This window comes from Ornithorhynchus anatinus, chromosome 17 (genome assembly GCF_004115215.2).
Source record: "Ornithorhynchus anatinus isolate Pmale09 chromosome 17, mOrnAna1.pri.v4, whole genome shotgun sequence".
Classification (NCBI taxonomy): domain Eukaryota; kingdom Metazoa; phylum Chordata; class Mammalia; order Monotremata; family Ornithorhynchidae; genus Ornithorhynchus; species Ornithorhynchus anatinus.
This window is the reverse complement of record NC_041744.1, coordinates 16668428-16689780: the sequence shown is the minus strand read 5'-3', so window position 1 is coordinate 16689780 and position 21353 is coordinate 16668428. Positions and strand designations below refer to the sequence as shown.

General features: G+C 45.6%; 1 protein-coding gene across 1 annotated transcript; it reads left to right on the top strand.

Moving 5' to 3' along the window:
- Positions 1-508: 508 nt before the first annotated feature.
- On the top strand, positions 509-13382 carry LOC103167765 (natural killer cells antigen CD94-like). The gene is made up of 7 exons (XM_029082570.2): positions 509-720; positions 5792-5980; positions 7219-7314; positions 7443-7523; positions 8228-8379; positions 10655-10758; positions 12702-13382. The coding sequence occupies exons 2-7, from the start codon at positions 5794-5796 to the stop codon at positions 12820-12822; spliced, it is 741 nt and encodes a 246-aa protein (XP_028938403.1). The 5' UTR covers positions 509-720; positions 5792-5793; the 3' UTR covers positions 12823-13382.
- The last annotated feature ends 7971 nt before the right edge of the window (positions 13383-21353 follow it).

Below are 21353 nucleotides of genomic sequence, written 5' to 3'. Positions count from 1 at the left end.
GGAAATAGGCCATTCTAATCCCAGCTTCACCACTTGCCTGCTGTGTGTCCTTGGGCAAATCATGTCACATCACTTCAGTTCTCTCATTTGTAAAATAGGGGATTCATTACCTGTTCTCCCTCCAACTTAGACTGCGAGCCCCACGTGGGATCTGTAGCTGCTCCGGTGCTTGGCAGTTAGTAAGTGCTTAATAAATACTATTATTATTATCATTATTGAGAAGCCAGCTGAGCCAGTCTCCCCTGACCTGTCTCTGCTCTGCCCCTTTGGCTCACCTTCCTCCCCCGCTCCTGAGCCAGTGATTTCCTTCCACCTCTCTCAACTCACCGTCATGGCTTTTCTTACCACTTCCCCTGTCCCCTCCTCCTCCATCACACCCTGTCAATGACAGGGTCCTTTAGACTAGCATTGTTTAAGCCCAGCAAGATGCGGCTCCTCTAACCTGGTGGTCCCCAGTGGGTGTGACAAACTACAAACGAGCAGCAGAGAGAGAACTTCCTGTGCAGTGTCAGTTGGCAGATTGAACAGCGAAGAACTGCTCCCCTCTCAGCTCACCAGATGATCAGAAGTCTCTGGGCTTATCGCTCTGGATTTGTCTCCAAGGGAATTTGCTAGTCGGAACTTATGAGACACTTGATTCGTGGATTCCCGGACCGTAAAGACTTCTTCGGACGCAGGCACTCTGCTGGACAGATAGTCCTGGCACATTCACTCCAACAGGTATTTGTCTAGGTTTTTCTCTCTCTCTCCCATCATTGCCAGGACCAACCTCACCCTGAAGCCCTGCTAGGGGTGCTTCTTGATTGGATTATTGGGCCTAAAAAAGTTTCATGTAAAATTATTCCTAAGGAAAGAATATATTTCTAGGATTCTTAGTGACCTCATGTTGCACGTTGGTTGGCTTGTCTATTCTTAATCGTAAGTCAATGCAGTCATCCCACAATCCAAAAGAGACAATACTGGGGAAGGTCAGGGTAGTTAGGGAAGGGTTTTCTGCTTCGGATGATTAATCACTTCCTCAACTTCTAATTCGGTAATAAAGGAAGAAAATCTCCCTGCCCACAGACACATCGGATGGGATCGCGAATGAAACCAAACCACACTCGCCACAGTTAAATGGGCATGAATCAATCGGTCTGTTGTATTTATTGAATACTTACTGTGTTCAGAGCACTGTACTAAGTGCTTGGGAGAGTATAACATAATCTAACATATTCCCTGCCAACAGTGAGCTTCCGGTATAGCTAGGGAGACAGATATTAACATAAATAAATAAATTGTGGATATGTACATAAGGGCTCTGGGGCTGGGGCTGCAGCGGGTAGGGAATAAAGGAAGCAAGTCAGGGTGACACAGAAGAGAGTGGGAAAAGAGACACTTGATTGCTATGAGGAAATGAAAGGTTAGTCAGGGAAGGCCTCTTGGAGGAGATGTGCCTTCAATAAGGCTTTGAAGGTGAGGAGAGTAATTGTTGGATATGAAAAGGGAGGGTGTTCCAAGCCAGAGGCAGGATGTGGGCAGGGGGTCGGTGGTGAGATAGACAAGATCGAGGTACAGTGCAAAGGCTGGAATTAGAGGAGTGAAGGATGTATCGATCAGGACCTGTGAAATACATAATATATAAATGGATTTCGGCTGATGAGAATAGAAGTCCCTAGCTTGATTGAAAATAGGGTGAAGACAATCAAGCATAGGGTTTCGTTGCTAATAAACCCTTCTCAACATGTTTTAGTTGACCGTAAATATGTATTTATGAGTTAACTATTTCAAAGCAAAATTATCCCCTAATGAGTATGATTGCAGCCTGGATTTGCCTTCTGACTTCCTAAAACCCGATTGAACTTCGCCCCTCTTGAAAGTATATCTATCAGTTTGGTTCCTGAAGATGATGCTGGTGACAGTGAGATTCCCATCCATCCCTGCAAACATGCCTGAAAAGCAGCATGGCCATGTCGAAAGAGCATGGCCCAGAGAATTAGGAGACACAGGTTCTCAACTCGGCTCTGCCACTTGTCTGCTGTGTGACCTTAGACAAGTCACTTAACCTCTCTGTCATCCAGTTTCCTCATCAGTAAACTGGGGATGAAATTCCTGTTCTCCCAAGCTCTTCTACTGTGATTCCACATGTGGGCAGGGATTCTGTCTCTTTAGACTGCGAACTTCTTAAGGGCAGGGAACTCTGTTGTATTATATTCTCCCAAAAGTTTAGTACAGTGCTCGGCACACAGTATGCACTCAATAAATACCACTGATCGATTGATCACCAAGTATATACCCCCATTTAGGACATTGCCAAATACTGTTATTGTTATTACCAACACTCGATAGAAACTACCTTCCTTACTGTGTTCTTGTAAAGAGATTTTCTCACTGGTCAAATGTGTTTGCTCTATTCAGAAATGTCTGTTTTCAAAATTATCCCTTCATGAAGCTTCTAGTCAAAGTTTATCTCCTTAATGCTATGCAGGTTTCCCCACAGTTATATTTCTTAGAAACTGATCTTCATTAGGTCTGTAAATCATTCTTTCTCGCTTGCTTATTCATTCATTCATTCAATAGTATTTATTGAGTGCTTACTATGTGCAGAGCACTGTACTAAGCGCTTGGAATGTACATTTCAGCAACAGAGACAATCCTTGCTCAATGACAGGCTCACAGTGCTTATGCCTCCCTTACTCATCCACTGGGAAGCAGTGTGGCCTAATGAAAAGAGTATAGGTCTGGGAGTCTAGAGACCCGGATTCTAGTCCCACCTGTATCGCTGACCTGCTGGGTGACCTTGGGCAAGTCATTTAACCTCTCTGGACCTTATTTTCTCTTCTGTAAAATGGGGATCCATAAGGGAAAGAGATGATGTCCAATTCATACTGTATTTAGCCCAGTGCGTAGCTTGATAGTAAGGAAGTTCCTAATAAATATTATTATTATTGTTATTTTTATCCATTATCTTCACATATCTCATAGCCTCTAGACTTTAAGCTCCTTGTGGACATTCATTCATTCAATAGTATTTATTGAATGTTTACTATGTGCAGAGCACTGTACTAAGCGCTTGCAATGGACAGTGAACATATCTACCAACTCTGTTATACTGAACTCTCCCAAGTGTTTAGAATAGTACTCGGCACAAGTAAGTGCTCAGTAAATAACACTGACTGATAGACAAACTCTTGGCCATGAATATTGCCTAAGTAAATACTATCTCAATTATGTGGAGTGCCTAAAAATAATGATATTTATTAAGCTCTTACTGGATGCTAAACACTGTGGTAGATAAAAAAAGAATTGGTTTGGATGCAGTTCCTCACTCAATCAATTGTATTAATTGAACCTGACTGTGTGCAGAGCTTAAGTGCTTGGGAGAGTACAATATAACAAACACACAGTGAGCTTACAGTCGAAATGGGGAGGCAGACATTAATATGAATTGATAAAATTACAGATGTGTACATAATTGTTGTGGGTCTGTGAAGAGGATGAATAAAGGGAGCAAGTCAGGGTGATGCAGAAGGAAGTGGAAGAAGAAGAAAGGGCTTAGAGAAGGCCTCTTGGAGGAGATGTGCCTTCAATAAGGCTGTGAAGGTGGGGAGAGTCACTGTCTTTTGGATGTGAGGAGGGAGGGTGTGCCAGGCTAGAGGTAAGATGTGGGGAAGAGGTCGGGGGTGAGATACATGAGATCGCTACAGTGAGAAAGTTAGCATTAGAGGAGCAAAGTGTCCAGGCTGGGTTGTAGTAAGAGAGTAGCAAGGTGAGGTAGGAAGGAGCAAGGGGAGTGACTGCTTTAAAACTGATGGTAAGGAGTTTCTGTTTGATGCAGAGGTGGATGGACAACCACTGAAAGTTCTTGAGGAGGGGGCAAACCTGGCCTGAACGTTTTCACTGAAAAATGATCCAGGCAGCAGCAGATCCAGCCCCTTCCTCATTATTATTGCTATTACCATCCTTATTATTACATTTGTTAAGTAGTAATAATAATTGTGGTATTTAACTGCTTACTGGGTGCCAGGCCCTCTACTAAGCTCTGGGGTAATAAGTAAAAGCTAATCAGGTTGGACACAGTCCCGGTGCCACGTAGGGCTCACAGTCTAGCGTGGCTCAATGGGAAGAGCCCAGGCTTGGGAGTCAGAGGTCATGGGTTCTAATCCCTGCTCGGCCACTTGTCAGCTGTGTGACTGTGGGCAAGTCACTTCACTTCTCTGGGCCTCAGTTCCCTTATCCGTAAAATGGGGATTAAGACTGTGAGCCTCATGTGGGACAACCTGATGACCCTGTATCTACCCCAGAGCTTAAAACAGTGCTCCGCACATAGTAAGCACTTAACAAATACCAACATTATTATTATTATATTATTATTAATCCCCATTTTACAGATGAAGAACATGAGACATAGAGAAGTGAAGTGACTTTCCCGAGGTCACACAGCTGACAAGTGGCAGAGCCAGGATTAAAACCTACCTCCTTCTGACTCCCAGGCCTGTACTCTATCCATTAGGCCATGAGTGCTTACTATATATCAAACACTGTTCTAAACACTGAGGTAGGTAAAGTAAATCACGTCAGACACAGTCTCTATCCCACAGGAGGCTCATGGTCCAAGTAGGAGAGAGAACGGATATTGAATCCCCATTTTCAGACGAGGAAACTGAAGCACAGAGTTAAGTGACTTGCCCAAGGCTACGCAGTAGGAAAGAAGCAAAGCCCAGGTTCCCTAACTCCTAGATTAGTGCTCTAAGTGCTTTTTGGCTCAGGCATTTGTCTTCTACAACTTTGACCACTCTATCAACCTCCTCATTGTTCTCGCTGTGTCAAGCCACTCCAGTAACACTTAATTGCTGAGATCATTTTCCAAAAATGAAATTCTGCCATTGTCTGTTTTTCTCTGCAACAATCAAAGGAGGGAAGCAGCGTGGCCCAGTGGATAGAGAATGGGCCTGGGAGTCAGAGGACTTGGGTTTTAATCCCAGCTCTGCCACATGTCAGCTGTGTGACCTTGGCCAAATCGTTTAACTTCTCTGTACCTCTTACCTCATCTGTAAAATGGGGATTAAGACTGCGAGGCCCATGTGGGACATGGACTGTGCCAACCTTGTATCTATCCCAGTGCTTAATACAGTGTCTGGCACATAGTTACTAGTGCTTAGCAAATACTGTTTAAAAAAAAATCCCCAACCACTGGCTTCAAAGCCAGTCAGCTTGCGCCCTCTCTCTTTTTGCCTGCGTCAGCTATCCCACTTTTGCTTATCAACTGTGTTCTCCCATTACACTCTGGCATGAACGCTTTAATAATAATAATAATAATAATAATGGTATTTCTTAAGCACTTACTATGTGCCAATCACTGTACTAAGCACTGGATACAAGCAAATCAAGCTGGACACCCACCCTAGAGCTCTCATATTTAAATATAGCCATCCTTCACATTCAAATAAGACATCCCTTAGGGTAAAGTTCACCAAAAAGGTCACTGTAGAATCCATGGTCCCACTCAAACTGGGCACACAAGCGATATCACCTGTTAATAATAATAATAATAATAATTGTGGTATTAAAGTGCTTCCTGTGTGCCATGAACTGTACTAAGCATTGGGGCTGATACAAGCAAATCATGTTGGACACAGGCCATGTCCCATGCGGGGCTTACGGTCTCAATCTCCATTTAATAGATGAGGTAATGGACACATTCTCTGCCCACAACAAGCTAGGACCCAACCGGCTATCTCCATCTCCTCACTTCTTCCGTCCAAGTACACTGGCTCCTAAACTCTCTTTCCTGTTCACCTCTCCTCTGCAGAGATGAGTAAGCAGCAGGAAACCTATGCAGAATTGAACCGGGAAAGGCTCCGTCGGCCACTGCAGGAAAGAAGATCAAAGGGCTCAGAGAGCAAAAAATCAGCGAGGGAACAGTCAGTGACCTACTCGGAGTTGACACTGCGTAATCGACCTCAGCCATGCGACGCATCTGAGAGTGCCCAGAACAAAGGTGTCCCAGGCGTGGCCACTTGACTTGTTCCAGCAGATTTAAATATTTTACTTGCCTTAGTCCAAGGGATCCTACGTTTGTACATGTTTCCTTGAGTATTCCTCTAGCTTGGGGGAAATCTCTGAAGTCTGGTTGTCCATAATTATGGTCTTTGCTCAAGCTCAGAGATGCTCAGCCAAGATGCCCTCTGGCTGCAAGCCACGTGAGCCTGTCGTCTAGACTGTGAGCCCGTCGTGGGCAGGGATTGTCTCTACTTGTTGCTGAACTTTACTTTCCAAGCGCTCAGTACAGTCCTCTGCACACAGTAAGCGCCCAATCAATACGATTGAATGAATTCTCCTTCTTCATAATAATAATAATAATAATTGTGATATTTAAGCACTTACTACGTCCTCCTGGTGTCCTAAGCAGTGGAGTTGGGTACGAGCAACTCAAGTCAGCCACAGTCCCTGTCCCACGTGGGGCTCATGGGCTTAACTCCCAATTTAGGAATAAGGTAACTGAGGCACAGAGAAGCTAAGTGGTTTGCCCCAGGTCATACAGCAGAATATCTGCGGAGTCGGGATTAGAATCCAAGCACTCCTGACTCCCGGGCCCTGCTATGACCAAAAGCATCAACGTCATTATATCCTGGCAGCTGGAAGTGTAGCTCTCCTTCAATCCTGACTTCCTTATGGCAGACTTTTTGCAGTCTCCACCCTCCGCCTTACAATATCATTGTGACTGCTATGGCGTGGCTTAGTGGAGAGAGCACGGGCCTGGGAAACGGAAGAACCCGGATTCTAATCCCGGCTCCGCCACATTTCTGCTGTGTGACCTTAGGCAAGTCACTTAACTGCTCTGGGCCTCAGTTACCTCATCCCCTGAAAACGGGGATTAAGAGTGTGAGCCACAGGTGAGAAAGGGACTGTATCCAACCTGATGATTGACTTGTATCTACCCCCAGAGCTTAGAATAGTGCTTGGCACATAGTAAGCGCTTAGCCATTACCATAATTATTATTATCACTGCATTCACTTTCAGACACTTTAAAGGCTTGCAGATCCCTAATCAACTCCAGTTACACACGTGAAATAGACCCAGGGTCTCTCCTGGGGCATTTTAATTGGATCTCTGCCTGCAGCCAGATCATTGGAATGACTATCTGGACCTCAAGTAGTCAGCATTATCTGGACCTCAAGTAGTATTCTTGCTACTATAAAGATTATAGCAGTTAATATCCTTATTATCACCCTTAGTAGATTCATCGACCACAAAATGGCGACATATTGCAGTGACCCTGGGGATCTGCTCTCTTGTACTTCTGGTCACGACAGGCTTCTTGGCTGCTCAGAGTAAGTGACTGGTGGCTGACCTGAAGGTCAGTCTTAAAGTAGCAAAGGAAAATGTCACAGTTTGCTTTAAAAATGACTTACATCTAGGAAGCAAACCCAGCTAACTCCTCTGATCTCGATGTCTGCAGTTAACTGGAAACACAGAGGTTCATCACATGCTTCTCTGAACATCACAGACTGGACAAGCCCAAATCCTGGAGGCCAGAAAGGTAGAACCACTCATTCTTCTTAGCACTAAGAACCATTCTGGCATTGTTCAGACCCGGAGAACAAAATGGCTTTGTCCTGAGGCTGCAGAGCAGGGTGTAGTTTGCATCGGTAATGCTCATTCCTGCTCCCATCCTTCGTTCCACTGAGTGGATATTAGGCCAATTAATAATGATAACAATGATGTTCGTTAAACTCTTACTATATGCCAGGCACGGTACTAAGCCCTGGGGTGGATACGTGCAGATGGGATTGGACACAGTCTCTGTCTGATGTGTGGCTCACAGTCTCGATCCCCATTTAACAGATGAGGTAACTGAGGCACAGAGAAGTGAAGTGACTTCCCCGAGGTCACATAGCGGACAAGTGGTGGAGCCCGGATTAGAACCCATGGCCTTCTAACTCCCAGGCTCGTGCTCTATCCACTATGCCATGCTGCTTCAGACTGAAATGTGCTACAAAAAAAACCATAAATGGAGTGGTGGTGGAATAATCTCACTCATCTCCAAATCTCCCCAGCTCTTGGAGGATGGGAGACGATGGAGGTGGGAGCAGCAATAGAGGAAGCCGAGAAGCTCTTGACTGAAAGCATGGAACAAAATCATCTGTGTGAATGAGAGAAAGAGGTTGCGGAAACACTGTGTACCCAATGCTTGGGAAACATCCGAGATCCGGCCAGTGACACTAACCCATTCTTGCTACCTAGGATGCAACCGTGGCCTTTGTCCAGATGCCTGGGTTGGGTTCAGAAACAGCTGTTACCACTTCTGGAATGATGAAAAGAGCTGGGAAGATGGCAGGAGAACCTGCACAGCTCTGAACGCCAGCCTGCTGCAGATAGACGACCAGGAAGAGCGGGTAGGTTACTCTTCCATCTTGGCCTCTAGCTTTCACTTGGAGACATTTGAGATCTGCCAGGGAGGGCACACGGACAGGCTTCCTGCACACTGGAACTCTAGTCTTGGCTCTGCTCCGAAGCAGTCGAGTGACCTGTGTCTAGTCACTTCAACACCCTGGACCTCTCCTTTTCATCTGTCGATTAGAGGGAGGAATCCCCGCCATTTCGCTGCACTGTGATGACCTGGGAGTCAATGCCTTGGGGGCAGGAGGGCACTGAGACTCATACACCAACCGTTATGTCTAAATCCACCTTGAAAGTTGCAGGGTAGCCATTCAGTCATTCATTCATTCAATCAATCGTATTTACTGAGCGCTTACTGCGTGCAGAGCACTGTACTACGTGCTTGGAAAGTACAATTCGGCAACAGAGACAATCCCTACCCAACAACGGGCTCACAGTCTAGAAGCGGGGAGGCAGACAACAAAACAAAACAATTAGACAGGCATCAATAGCATCAATATAAACAGAATTATAGATATAGACACATCATTAATAAAATAAATAGAATAATAAATATGTACATATATACACAAGTGCAGGAAGCACTGAATAAATACCAGTGATTGCCACCTGTCCTGTGCTGGACTCCAAACTAAAGTTATTGTCAGTCAATTTACTGAGCACGTACTGTGCGCAGAACATCATACTAAGCACCTGGGAGAGGACACTATAACAATATAGCAGACACATTCCCTGCCCACAACCAGTTTACCGTCTATATTTCTGCATAGTGTCTGACCCTTTTACCTGGCGGGGCAATTAGGGACAGAGAGATTTACCTGAATAATAAGTACGACACAGAAAGGGAGGAAGAGAAACTAAGCAAGCGATGGGGACCTGAAGGGTGTGGGTTCAGGTTCCATGCAGCCGTGGAGATGAGTCTCCCATCTCCCCTCATGACTTGGGCACCATCACCTCTCCCTCAAAACCTTATACTTCATTGCTACTGGTAATTTATTTAACTGTCAGTTTTCCCCGGTAGGGTGTAATGTTCTTGAGGGCAGGGATTGTATTTACTAAGTCTATTGTACGTTACACTGTGTTGATCTGCACATAATAAATGCTCACTAAATACCACCGATTGACAGATTCATCTCCCACTCTTACAGTGGACTGGAGCATTCAGTAGCTGTGATGGGAGTCCGAGGGGAGGTTGCAGGGGGTGGGAGAACACAGAACCGGCCACCTCATGTTGGGGAAGGACGCCACCCTCAGACTACTCGAACCCTTCGGTCTTGAATTTTAAATCCTTAAAATTCATCCCTAAAATCCGGCTTTTACTCTCCATGCAAACTGCTGCGGTGTAAATCCAATCACTTATCCTATCCTTCCTTGATTCCTGAATCAGCCTCCTGGCAGACCTCCCTACCTCCTCTCTCTCCCCATTCCAGTCCGCACTTGATTCTGTTGCCTGGATCATTTTTCCATAAAAATGTCAAGCTTATGCTTCCTTACTCCTCAAGAACTCCCACTGGTTGCCCATCCACTGCTGTTTCAGACGGAAACTCCTCACCACTGGCCATAAAGCAGTCAATCACCGCTTCCTACCTCACCTTGATACTCTCCTAATACAACTCGGAACACACACTCTGCTCCTCTAACGCTAATCTTCTCACTGTACTTCAGTCTCAACTATCTCCCTGCCAACCTATTGCCCACTTTCTTCCACTGGTCTGGAACGCCCTCCCCCTTCATAACTGACAGTGACGTTCCCCACCTTCAAAACTTTATTGAAGACTCATCCACTCCACGAGACCTTCACTACTAAGCCCTTCTTTTCTCATCTCCCATTCCCTTCTACGTCATCCTGACTTGCTCCCTTTATTTATGCCCGCTCCCAGTCCCTCAGGACTGTGTACATATCGGTAATTTATTTCTTTACATATACATCGGCTCCCCCGTCCAGACCGTAAGCTAGTTGGGGTCAGAAAACATGTCTGTTTATTGTTACATTCTACTCTCCCAAACGCTTAGTACAGTGTTCTGCACACAGTAACAGCTCAATAAATACGATTGATTGACTGAGTGGCTGACTGATTGACTGTAGTCTGGGGTGAATCGGATTCACAGCCAGGAGGATTGTCTTTGATAGGTTGGGTTTTCTATCATATGAGCAGGGTAGAACCCATGGAGACTGTCCAGGACTTGCTCTCTTTATGCCCCACCCGACATAATTCTCAGAAAACTGGAGAACAACACCTCCCTTTGCGGTCTGCTTGTGATTCCCAACAGGATTTCCTGGCATTGTTTACCCTCTACGGATGGATCGGACTGTCTCGTGATGGAGCTGGAGGATCCTGGCAGTGGAGGGATGGCACAGCTCTCTCCAGTGACCTGTAAGTCTCGGGATTAGAGAGATCCCTCACCCACATCCTGCCTCGGGCTGAAACACCCTTCCTCTTCCTATCCGACAGATCCGACTCTCCCCACTTTCAAAGCCTTATTAAAAGCACATCTCCTCCAAGAGGCCTTCCCCTTGTTTCCTCTTTTCCCAGTCTCTTCTGTGTCATCTTCACACTTACTACACCCTTTATACCCTTTATTCACCATTACTTCAATGCTGCAGCATTTATGTACTTCTGTAAAAGAAGCAGTGTGGCGTAGTGGAAAGAGCACGGGCCTCTGTGTCGGGTTGTAATCCTGGCTCTGCCCCATGCCAGCTGTGTGATCTTGGGCAAAACTATCTGTACCTCAGTTCCCTCAACTGGAAAACAGGGATTCAATACCTGTTCTCCCTTCTACTTAGCCTGTGAGGCCAGGTATTGCTTCCGACCTGATTATCTTGTATCTATCCCAGCTCTCGGTACTGTGCTTAACACACAGTACGTGCTTAACAAATACCAACTATGTATATATATTATTATCATTATCATTACCAACATTACTATTATAATTATGGCCTCTTCCTTCTACCTTTGTCACCTGAGGATCGGAGGAAAGATGACAAGAGGCCTGGGCCAGTTTGTGAGACGGGGGAGGTTAATTAGAGACATTTGTGAGCAGGGTGGTCCCTCCCTTCATTCAGTGATTCATTCAGTCATATTTTTTGAGCGCTTACTGAGTACAGAGCACTTGGGAAACAATAAACATACACATTCTTTACCTACAATGAGCTTACAGACTAGAGGGAGAGACAGACATCCAAATAAATAAATAAATTACAGATATGTACATAAGTGCTAAGGGGGTGGAAAGGGAAAAGAACAAAGGGAGGAAGACAGGACAACACTAAAGGGAATGGGAGAAAATTCCTGGACTAAGCCCCACTTTTCCTCATCTCCCACTCCCTTCTGAGTCGCCCTGACTTGGTCCCTTCACTCTCATCCACCCCACACCCAGCCTCACAGCACTTTTATGTGTATATCTGTAATTTTATTTATTTGTATTGATGTCTGTCTCCCCTCTTCTAGACTGAGCTCATTGTGGGCTGGGAATGTCACTGTTTATTGTTGTATTGTACTTTCCCAAGCATTTAATACAGTGCTCTGCACCCAGTAAGCCCTTAATAAATACGATTAAATGAACGAAGAAAGAAGAGGAAGGGGGAGCTTAGAGAAGGCCTCTTGGAGGAGATGTGTCCTCAATAAGGCTTTAAAGGCAGGGAGAGAAATTGTCTGTCGGATTGAGGAAGAAGTGTGTTCCAGGCCAGGGGCAAGACATGGGCAAGGAGTTGGTGGTGAGATAGATCGGGATACAGCAAGAAGGTTGGCGTTAGAGGAGCGAAGTGTGTGGGCTGGGTTGTAACAGGAGAGTAGTGAGGTGAGGTACGAGAGGGGAAGGTGATTGAGAGCTTTAAAGCCAATGGTGAGGAGTTTTTGTTTGAAGCAGAGATGGATGGGCAACCACTGGAGGCTACTGAGGAGGGAGGAAACATGTCCTGAGTGTTTTTGTAGAAAAATGATCCAGGCAGCAAAGTGAACTATGGACTTGAATGTGGACTTCCTGCTTGAGTGTGAGTGCTCCTTCAACCACAGGGGCTCTAATCGCTGTCTCCCCAGTACCTGAGACCCTCCCCATAGGGGAAGGTCCCGTGGGCCCCAGGAGCCACCACCCAGCCCTTGGGAAAGCCACATGTCGACACCATGAGCTGGAGAGGAGCGGGATGATCAGGCAGGCTCTGCAGCCCCCAGGTCTTCCTCTCCATTATATGGAAGTCGCGTCATGTGCCTAGTTTCTAATGGCTTTGAGATCCACGTACCCATGAAGCTAGTCAACGTGTCCATCCGTATCATTTTGATGATAGACATTTATGGAAAATCCTTTCTTTTCTCCATCACAGGCTCACATTAACAAAGACAGAGCCAGATGGTGACTGTGCTGTTTATGGAGTGAAAAACATTATCTACAATCGAAACTGTATGAAGGCAACAAGTTTTATCTGTGAGCAGCAGATTCCCTAGTTGCTGTCTGTGAAAGGCCCGAACATTGGAATTTATTCCAATCCCAGCGAAGGGGCCTCCCTAAAGAGAATTTTGCTAGAATCCTGAGGAAGCTCAACTGCCCCGCCTCACTGATTTTAGGGATATAGTTTTGACCCAATTGTTTTTAAAAGTCCAAACGGCCCTGAATGGAATTGAACTTTTTGGACTTTGGACTTTTTATTGTCCCGTGTCCTCATGTGATATTTCCAATGACCCCCATTAGAAATCTAATTCAGGAAGAGCACCTGTACTGAAGTAATGAGCTCGCTGTCACACAGTGAACTTCTCTTTGCCTGCAACAGTTCAACTTTAGGCCCCATTTTGTCCCTTCATAAAGAATGACTGTAAGAGAAAATTGAAGTGTGAACAAAAATAACTTTGAACCCATCATTTCCTCTAGACTGTAAAGTCAATATGGGCAGGGAAAGTGCCCACCACCTCTGTTATATTGTACTTTCCCAAGTGCTTAGTACAGTGCTCTGCACGTGGTAAGGACTCAGTAAATACGATTAGTTAATGATTGATTGATTAATTGATTTCTATACATCTGTCACTCTTCATTCTCAAGGCTTCATGTGTGCTGTAATCGGTTTTGTGAAAACAGGACAGGAAATTGTAAAGTAAGAGTTATGGATATCTTCAAGACAGTATGAATTTCCCCAAAATGCAACAATCTGCCTATAGTCAGGGAAATGTTTTTCCTCCTGTAATCGCTTTAGAATCACACACTTTGACTGGCCTCATTCATTTAGTAGAAGCATTGACTATGGACAGAGTCTGTGGGAGAGAACACTAGAAAGAAAAATCCCACCCCTGTGGTCAGGAGCTTACTGTAACGATTGACAGAGACCCATACCGATCGGCTACGCTCAGTGAAGGGAGCAGGGAACATTTTGATGTGATTGATGAGAGCCAGGAAATGTTAAAGGGAATAAGGAAATGAATGAGATACGTACATTGATAAATACATAAGAGCTAAGTGTGTTCTTTGAGAAGCAGAACGGTGTAGGGGAAAGAGCATGGACCTGGGAGTCAGAAGGTTCTCATCCTGGGTTCTAATCTAATCCACCACTTGTATGCTGTGTGACCTTGGTCAAGTCACTTCACTTCTGTGGGCATCAGTTACCTCATCTGTAAAATGGGGAGCAAGACTGGGAGACCCAAGTGGGACAGGGACCGTGTCCAACCCAATTTGCTTGTATCCACCCCAGTGCTTAGTACAGTGCCTGGCACACAGTAAGCACTTAGCAAATGCCATAATTAGTATTAACAATTATTACTAAGAGGGGAAATCAGTTCAGAAATGCCTCCTGAATGAAATGGGCTTTCTGGATGGATTTGAAAATGTTAGGGTGACGCACGCTGTAATCTAAAGTGTTTTGAAGGAAGAGGGAATTTGAGGCAACAGAAATGGTATGGGTCGTGGACCGGAGTTGGGAAAGGAGAGAATGAGGTAGAGCAAGAAAGGGAAGCAGCGTGGCTCAGGGAAAAGAGTATGGGCTTCGGAGTCAGAGGTCAAGGGTCCGACTCCCGGCTCTGCCACTTGTCAGCTGTGTGACTGTGGGCAAGTCACTTAACTTCTCTGTGCCTCAGTTACCTCATCTGTAAAATGGGGATTAACTGTGAGCCTCAAGTGGGACAACCTGATTACCCTGTGTCTCCCCTAGTGCTTAGAACGGTGATCTGCACATAGTAAGTGCTTAACAAATACCAACGTTATTATTATCATTATTACTATTTTTATTATTTGGGGATAACGGAAGACCACCGGTTGAGTTGTAGGGAAGGAAGACAATGGATGTGAAGGAAGAAGAAAGTTGGTGGAGAGCCATAAAGACATTAGTCAGGAGCATCTGTTTGCTCCTGAGAAGACAGGCAAGCCACTGAACCTTTATAAGGAGCACAGGGATGGGTTTTGAATGACACATTAGGAAGATTAAATAAGAAACAGAGCTCAGGAGAGATTGAAGAGCAGGAATGTTGGAGTCAGATGGCTGGGGAGAAGACTGGAGAGGTGACTTAATTGAAATATGGGGGGAAAATTAACCATAGCGGTGGTCATCCTTGTAGGATGAGAGGAGCAAATTTTGGAAATATTATGGAAGGAAAAGAGGCAGGATTTATCAATGTTCTGACCATACAAAGGTGAAAAACAAAGAGGAGACAAAGATGACATCAAAGTGGTGAGTGAGGGTGGAGGGAAGGTGGTGATGTTCTTGACAGAGGAGATGGAAAAGCAAGTTTAGGAGGAAAATATGGATTTTAGTTTGAGCCATATTAGCTGCTCAGCTGCAGATTCAAGTGACTACATGTTTTCCTGGGAATAGACTTCCTTTTTCAATGCCTATGAAGGGGTGGCACCTCAACACAATATTCCCAGTTCAGCCACCGCCACTGGAGAAAGGGAGAATTTCATTCATTCATCCAATCATATTTATTGAATGCTTACTGTGTGCAGAGCGCTATACTAAGCATTTGGAAAGTACAATCCAGCAAAAAAGAGAGGCAATCCCTTCCCACAATGGGCTTACAGTCTAGAGGAGGGGAGTCGGACATCAAAACATGTAAACAGGCATCAATATAAGTAAATAGAATTATAGGTATATAGGTAAGTGCTGTCATGGACTGTCTTGTGATGAAGCTAGTAGATCCTGGCTGGTCTCTCTGGTGACCTGTAAGTCTCAGGATCAGTAGGATGGTGGATCAGTAGGATGGTCTTGTCCCTTAGGGGCTGTTTCAAATTTGGCCTAAGCAGTGGACATATCTGTGGGTCCTGGGTCAAGGGAGGCTCTCTGGGGCTGGGTCCCAATATGGGGTGCTCTTTCCTATATATGTCTCTCCTGAGCACCTAATGCATATATATATGATATATAGGTATATGTCAGCAGGTGCCCAACAGGCGGTACTTAGAGATCTGCAGCCCATCATTAGGCAGGATTGTCTCTATCTGTTGCCGGATTGTATAGTCCAAGCGCTTAGTACAGTGCTCTGCACATAGTAAATGTTCAATTAATACTATTGAATGAATGAATGCAGCCCGCAGGTCTTCCTCTCCACAATATGCAAGTCACCTCATGTACCTGGTTTCACAATAATAATGGTATTTGTTAAGCGCTTACTCTGTGCCAAGCACTGTTCTAAGTGCTGGGGTAGATACAGGGTCATCAGGTTGTCCCACGTGGGGCCTCACGCTTTTAATCCCCATTTTGCAGATGAGGTAACTGAAGCCCAGAGGAGTTAAAAGTGACTTGCCCAAAGTCACACAGCAGACAAATGACAAACGTGGGATTAGAACCCATGTCCTCAGACTCCCAAGCCACTGTTCTTTCCAATAAGCCACGGTGGACTTTTGCTGGTATAGGTGCTGTGGGTGGCTTCGAAACCCTCCTTCAGCATAGATGCAGCGTGCGTTCTCAGTGGCTTTGGCTGGTTTAGAGTCCCGATTCCAGCGAGGGGGAGAGAGTTGTGGAGGTTGGAGGGAAGTGTTAAGGGGGATAGATGACACCGCGTCCCTATACCTGCACTGAGGTTTCATGTGAAACTTTTATGTAATACTGTGTAAGGAATGATCAACGTTAAAATGAAAGTGCAGAAAACAAAAAAATATTACCCATCATTATCATACATTCAGCACCTTTCAGCCTCCGGGCTCTATGAAGCAGCGCGGCTCAGTGGAAAGAGCCCAGGCTTGGGAGTCAGAGGTCACGGGTTCCAATCCCACCTCTCTTACTTGTCAGCTGTGTGACTGTGGGCAAGTCACTTCACTTCTCTGTGCCTCAGTGACCTCATCTGGAAAATGGGGATTAACTGTGAGTCTCACGTGGGACAACCTGATTATCCTGTACCTACCCCAGCGCTTAAAACAGTGTTCTGCCCCTAGTAAGTGCTGAACAAATACCAACATTATTGGAAAGCAGTGTGGCTTAATGGAAAGAGCCCGGGCTTGGGAGTCAGAGGCCACGGTTCTAATCCCGGCTCTGCCACCCATCTGCTGTGTGACCTTGGGCAAGTCGCTTAACTTCTCTGTGCTTTAGTTACCTCATCTGTCAAATGGGGATTAAAACTGTGCACCCCACATGGGACAACCCGATTACCTTGGATCCACCCTAGTGCTTAGAACAGTGCTCAGCACCTAGTAAGCGCTTCACAAATACCGTCATTATTATTAGTACAACAGAAGGTTCTTCAAGAATAGGACAGGACATTGTAACCTAACTGCTACTGACAAAAAAAAGTGCGAGTTTAAAAAAAACTGCACAGCTTATACTGAAAGGAAATAGTTTCCATTTGCAATACTTTTAGAATTGCACCCTAAAATTCTTGGACTGTTCTCCAAGTACTATCTAAAGCATATCTCTGTTTTTGGTAAATATCTTTAGGTCAGAGCAGAACTATTTTTGACCACAGAACTGCAAACTGAAACCTTATAGGGTTTCTGAGAAGCTTGTGCCTTGCTAAACTACGACCCGCCACAAGAAACGAGAGCTTCTTGCCTCTTTTGTTCTGACACTGTCCCCCTGCTCTCGGGGCGAGATTGAGGTTAACGCCATAATGCTCTGAATGCGTCTGGGACTTCCTCTGTGGGTTCGACTTGAATTGTTCTAAGCCAGAGACGCTTTTTTGTCTGCTATTCCTGCTGCTGCTGCTACTTATTGTGTGCTGAGGTCTGACTGGACATCTATCCAGAGAGAAAAGAGCGGGGCGTGTGTGCGAGGGATGGAGGAGGAGGGAGAGGATAGAATTGAAAAAGAAGACTAGTTTGCCACTAGCCATACTAGGACCTTGACTGTGACATTAACTCAGTCACGAGATCAAAGTCTATTCCATCTGAGGACACTTGGCATAAGCAGAGAGGGGGATTTCCAGTGTTCTCAACCCCTGGTTCTTATTTCTCAACCTTCTATGCCTTTCTCTTTCGCCCCTTCTGATCCTGCCGGCTCTGTGGTCACGCCTGCTCCCAACTAGATCAATTCACCGATCAGAAGGACCTGGGTTCTAATCCTGGCTCCACCACTTGTCTGCTGCGTGACCTTGGGCAAGTCACACTTCACTTCTCTGTGCCTTGGTTACCTCGTCTGTAAAGTGGGGATTATGAGTGTGATCCCTAGGTGGGACAGGGACTGTATTCAACCCGATGACCTTCTATCTACGCCAGAGCTTAGTTCAGGGCCTGGCACAAAGTAAGCATTTCAGAAATACCATTTAAAAAATTGATCAGTCACATTTATTGAGTGCTTACTGTGTGTACAGCACTGTACTAAGCATTCGGGAGAGTTGCATTTAACAGAGTTGGAAGAAACAGCCTCTGCCCACAAGGAGCTGGCAATCTAGAGGGGGAGACAGACATTTAATATACATTCAGTAGTATTTATTGAGCGCTTACTATGTGCAATACATAAATTAGAGATTAAATACTGCGGGGCTGAGAGTGGGGTGAATAAAGGGAACGTATCCAAGTGCACCATATTTTCAGCCCAGAGATAACTCTGAGCTTTCCCTCAGAAAGCACGGGAAGGGGACGACTCAGGCGTCACTGATCCAGCCTGTCTCCTCCAAGGCAACTGAAGCATTCTGCTCTCAGAGTCAGATAGGGGCAGCCAGGACCGGTTTCCCCCTGCCCTGCCGCCTCCTCCCTCTCCTCTGTGGCTCTGTTCTTCAGAAGGCAGGCTCAGAAGTAGCGGTACAAACATCCAGGCTTCAGCGTCGCTTCTGCACCCAACTTCAGGGTCTCTGAAGCAGGGACTTGAGGTGGGAGACCACAGCATCTCTCTCCATTAACGTCATGGCTTCCTGAGGGGGTTGAAGTGGCTTTTAAAAAGACCACTGACGATTCTTCTGCAGGCAGAGGCCTGGCCTTTTTGAGCAGAGAAAAGAGACCAGACTGTGTGCGGATTTTGTGTACGCAGGTTCTGCTTGCCTAACAGATTCAGCTCTGTGTCTGAGAAGCCCATTCCAGGGAAACACCCACATACACGGTGATGGTGATTTGGATGATCGAACTCTCCCATCGTTCTATGAGAGGACATTTACAGGGATGTTTTTTCTCCATTGTACACATCGTCTTTGATAAATGCTTGGTATCATCCAAAAGGATCCTTACAGGACTTGACATCTATTCCTTGGGATTCCTGCAGATACATGAAAACGAATTCCAGGGCAGAAGAGAAGCCCTGGACATCTGATAGGAGCCAAGAGGGGAAAGGAATCTGGCTACTTCTCCTCTTGTGGCTCTTGTTTTCATATCCTTGCCTTTAAGGTATAAATCCAGAGGGTTTTAAGTCAGATTTCCTCAGAAGTGAGCATCATTTTGTAAGTCACAGGGAGATTTTAGTGAACCTCTCTGGCTATCTAAGCTTACTGAGCAGTTTCTATAGTCTGACAGTTGTATTGTGCCTCTATAATGCTGATCTTTTTTTAATAAATAGGATCTTACTGGTACATGGAGGGAGGATGGACTCGGTGACTTCTCCGTTGCCTTTCTAGTCCTAAGATTCTAGGATTCCAGTCGAGAGATTGAAAGAAACTGCCCCTCTCGCAGTTCCCGCCAGGAAGGAAGAGGCTGTTAGCTGACTGACTGTAAACTCTCTGTGGGCAGGGAACATTTCTCCGAACTCTGCTGTACTGTACTCTCCCGAGCACTTAGTACGCACACAGGAAGCATACAATAAATGCCGTTGATTGACTGATAGATTGATAGGAAGCCAAATGAGCCCTGGGTTCCCACCATGATAGTAGCGTTCCTGTATCTGAAAATAGGCAGGCCGATTTATTTTTGCAAAATCCTGAAGGGCAAGCATGAAATTGGTCCCTAATGTGAATTGGAGCTCTCTTTTATTGAGAGATAAAACTTAGGGATAAGAGGGCTCTATTAGGATTTCAATAGTGTCCAGTGGGTTATTACACGGACAAATTGGGGACGGTAGGTGGTCCAACCAGATTATAAGGATAAAATTCAAATATACCAACTATCATCCAGTTTCTACAAGCATTAAGTTTCTATTTGTTCTGAGAAAGAAAATGAGATTAAATAGATCTGGCACGTCTCCTAGTGGCCAGAATGATAAAAAGCGTGATTATTTCAAGGATTTGATTAGAGGTTTTTCAAAACATGCACTGTATATAATTTGAAAGATAATGACAGAATCATTTGTTTTTAACCGGCCAAGTTAAGGCCACCTAGATTAATTTAGGGACTTGGACTCCATTATTAATCTGAAATTTAAGGATAGCCAATTTGCCAATGGGTCAGCTGGTTGCATTTTTGGGTGCTTATCATGTGCAGAGCACTGTACTAAGCGCTTTGGGGAGTACAGAACAACAACGTAACAGAAATATTCCCTGCCCACAGTGAGTTTACAGTCTAGAAGGGGAGACAATATGAATAAATAAGTAAAAGATATGTACATAAGCAGTGTGGCTCAGTGGAAAGAGCCAGGCTTGGGAGTTGTCATGGGTTCGAATCCCAGTCCGCCACTTGTCAGCTGTGTGACTGTGGTCAAGTCACTTGACTTCTCTGGGCCTCAGTTACCTCATCTGTAAAATGGGGATTAAGACTGTGAGCCTCACATGGGACAACCCGATTACCCTGTAACTACCCCAGTGCTTAGAACAGTGCTCTGCGCATAGTAAGCGCTTAACAAATAGCAACATTATTATTATTATTTAATCACTAACCAAATCTTACTGTACTAAGCGCTTGGGAAACTACAATACAACAATAAAGAGAGACAATCCCTGCCCACAAAGAGCTCACAGTCTAGAATATAAGGAGGGGGAGGGAGATCCAGGCCAGGGGGAGGATGTGGGAAAGGGCTCGGCGGCAAGATAGATGAATTGATGGCTTTACAGGAGCCATGTGTGAGAGCTGGGCTGTAGTAGGAGATAATAATAATACTAATGTTGTTATTTGTTAAGCGCTTACTACATGCAGAGCACTGTTCTAAGCACTGGGGTAGATTTTTAGGATGGGGGAGACATGGGCATGTTTGAAGGCAGAGGGGAAGAAGCCATTGGAGAATGAGTGCTTAAAGATAAAAGTTAAGGAGGGGAGGAGGGCAGGGCCGATGGTTTTTATAAGGTGAGCGGGAATGGGGTCCGAGGCACAGGTGGAGGGGGTGGCACTTGCAAGGAGGGAGGCAAGTGTCCTCTGTCCTCCTCCTACTGCAGGGATGGGAAAGTAGGGGAGAGGGTTGGGGGGGGAGGCAAGAGGGGGAGGGGTGACTTTGGGGAGCTCAGACCTGACTGTGTTAATTTTTGTGATGAAGTAGGTGGCCAGATCACTGGGGGTGAGGGATGGGGGAGGGGGAGGAACAAGGGGCCTAAGGAGAGATTTAAAGGTCCGGAACAATTGGCGAGGGTGATGGGCATGGGTGTCGATGAGGGAGGAGAAAAAATTTTGCCTGGCGGAGGAGAGGGCAGAGTTAAGGCAGGAAAGGATAAATTTGAAATGTACGAGGTCGGCTTGGTGCTTGGACTTTCGCCAGCAGCGCTCGGCAGCTCGAGCATAGGAG

Coding starts and splice junctions, on each gene's coding strand:
- LOC103167765 (XM_029082570.2), top strand. CDS start 5,794: ATGAGTAAGCAGCAGGAAACCTATGCAGAATTGAACCGGGAAAGGCTC. Junction 7,524..8,227: donor AAATCCTGGAGGCCAGAAAG/GTAGAACCACTC, acceptor CTTGCTACCTAG/GATGCAACCGTGGCCTTTGT. Junction 10,759..12,701: donor ACAGCTCTCTCCAGTGACCT/GTAAGTCTCGGG, acceptor TCTCCATCACAG/GCTCACATTAACAAAGACAG.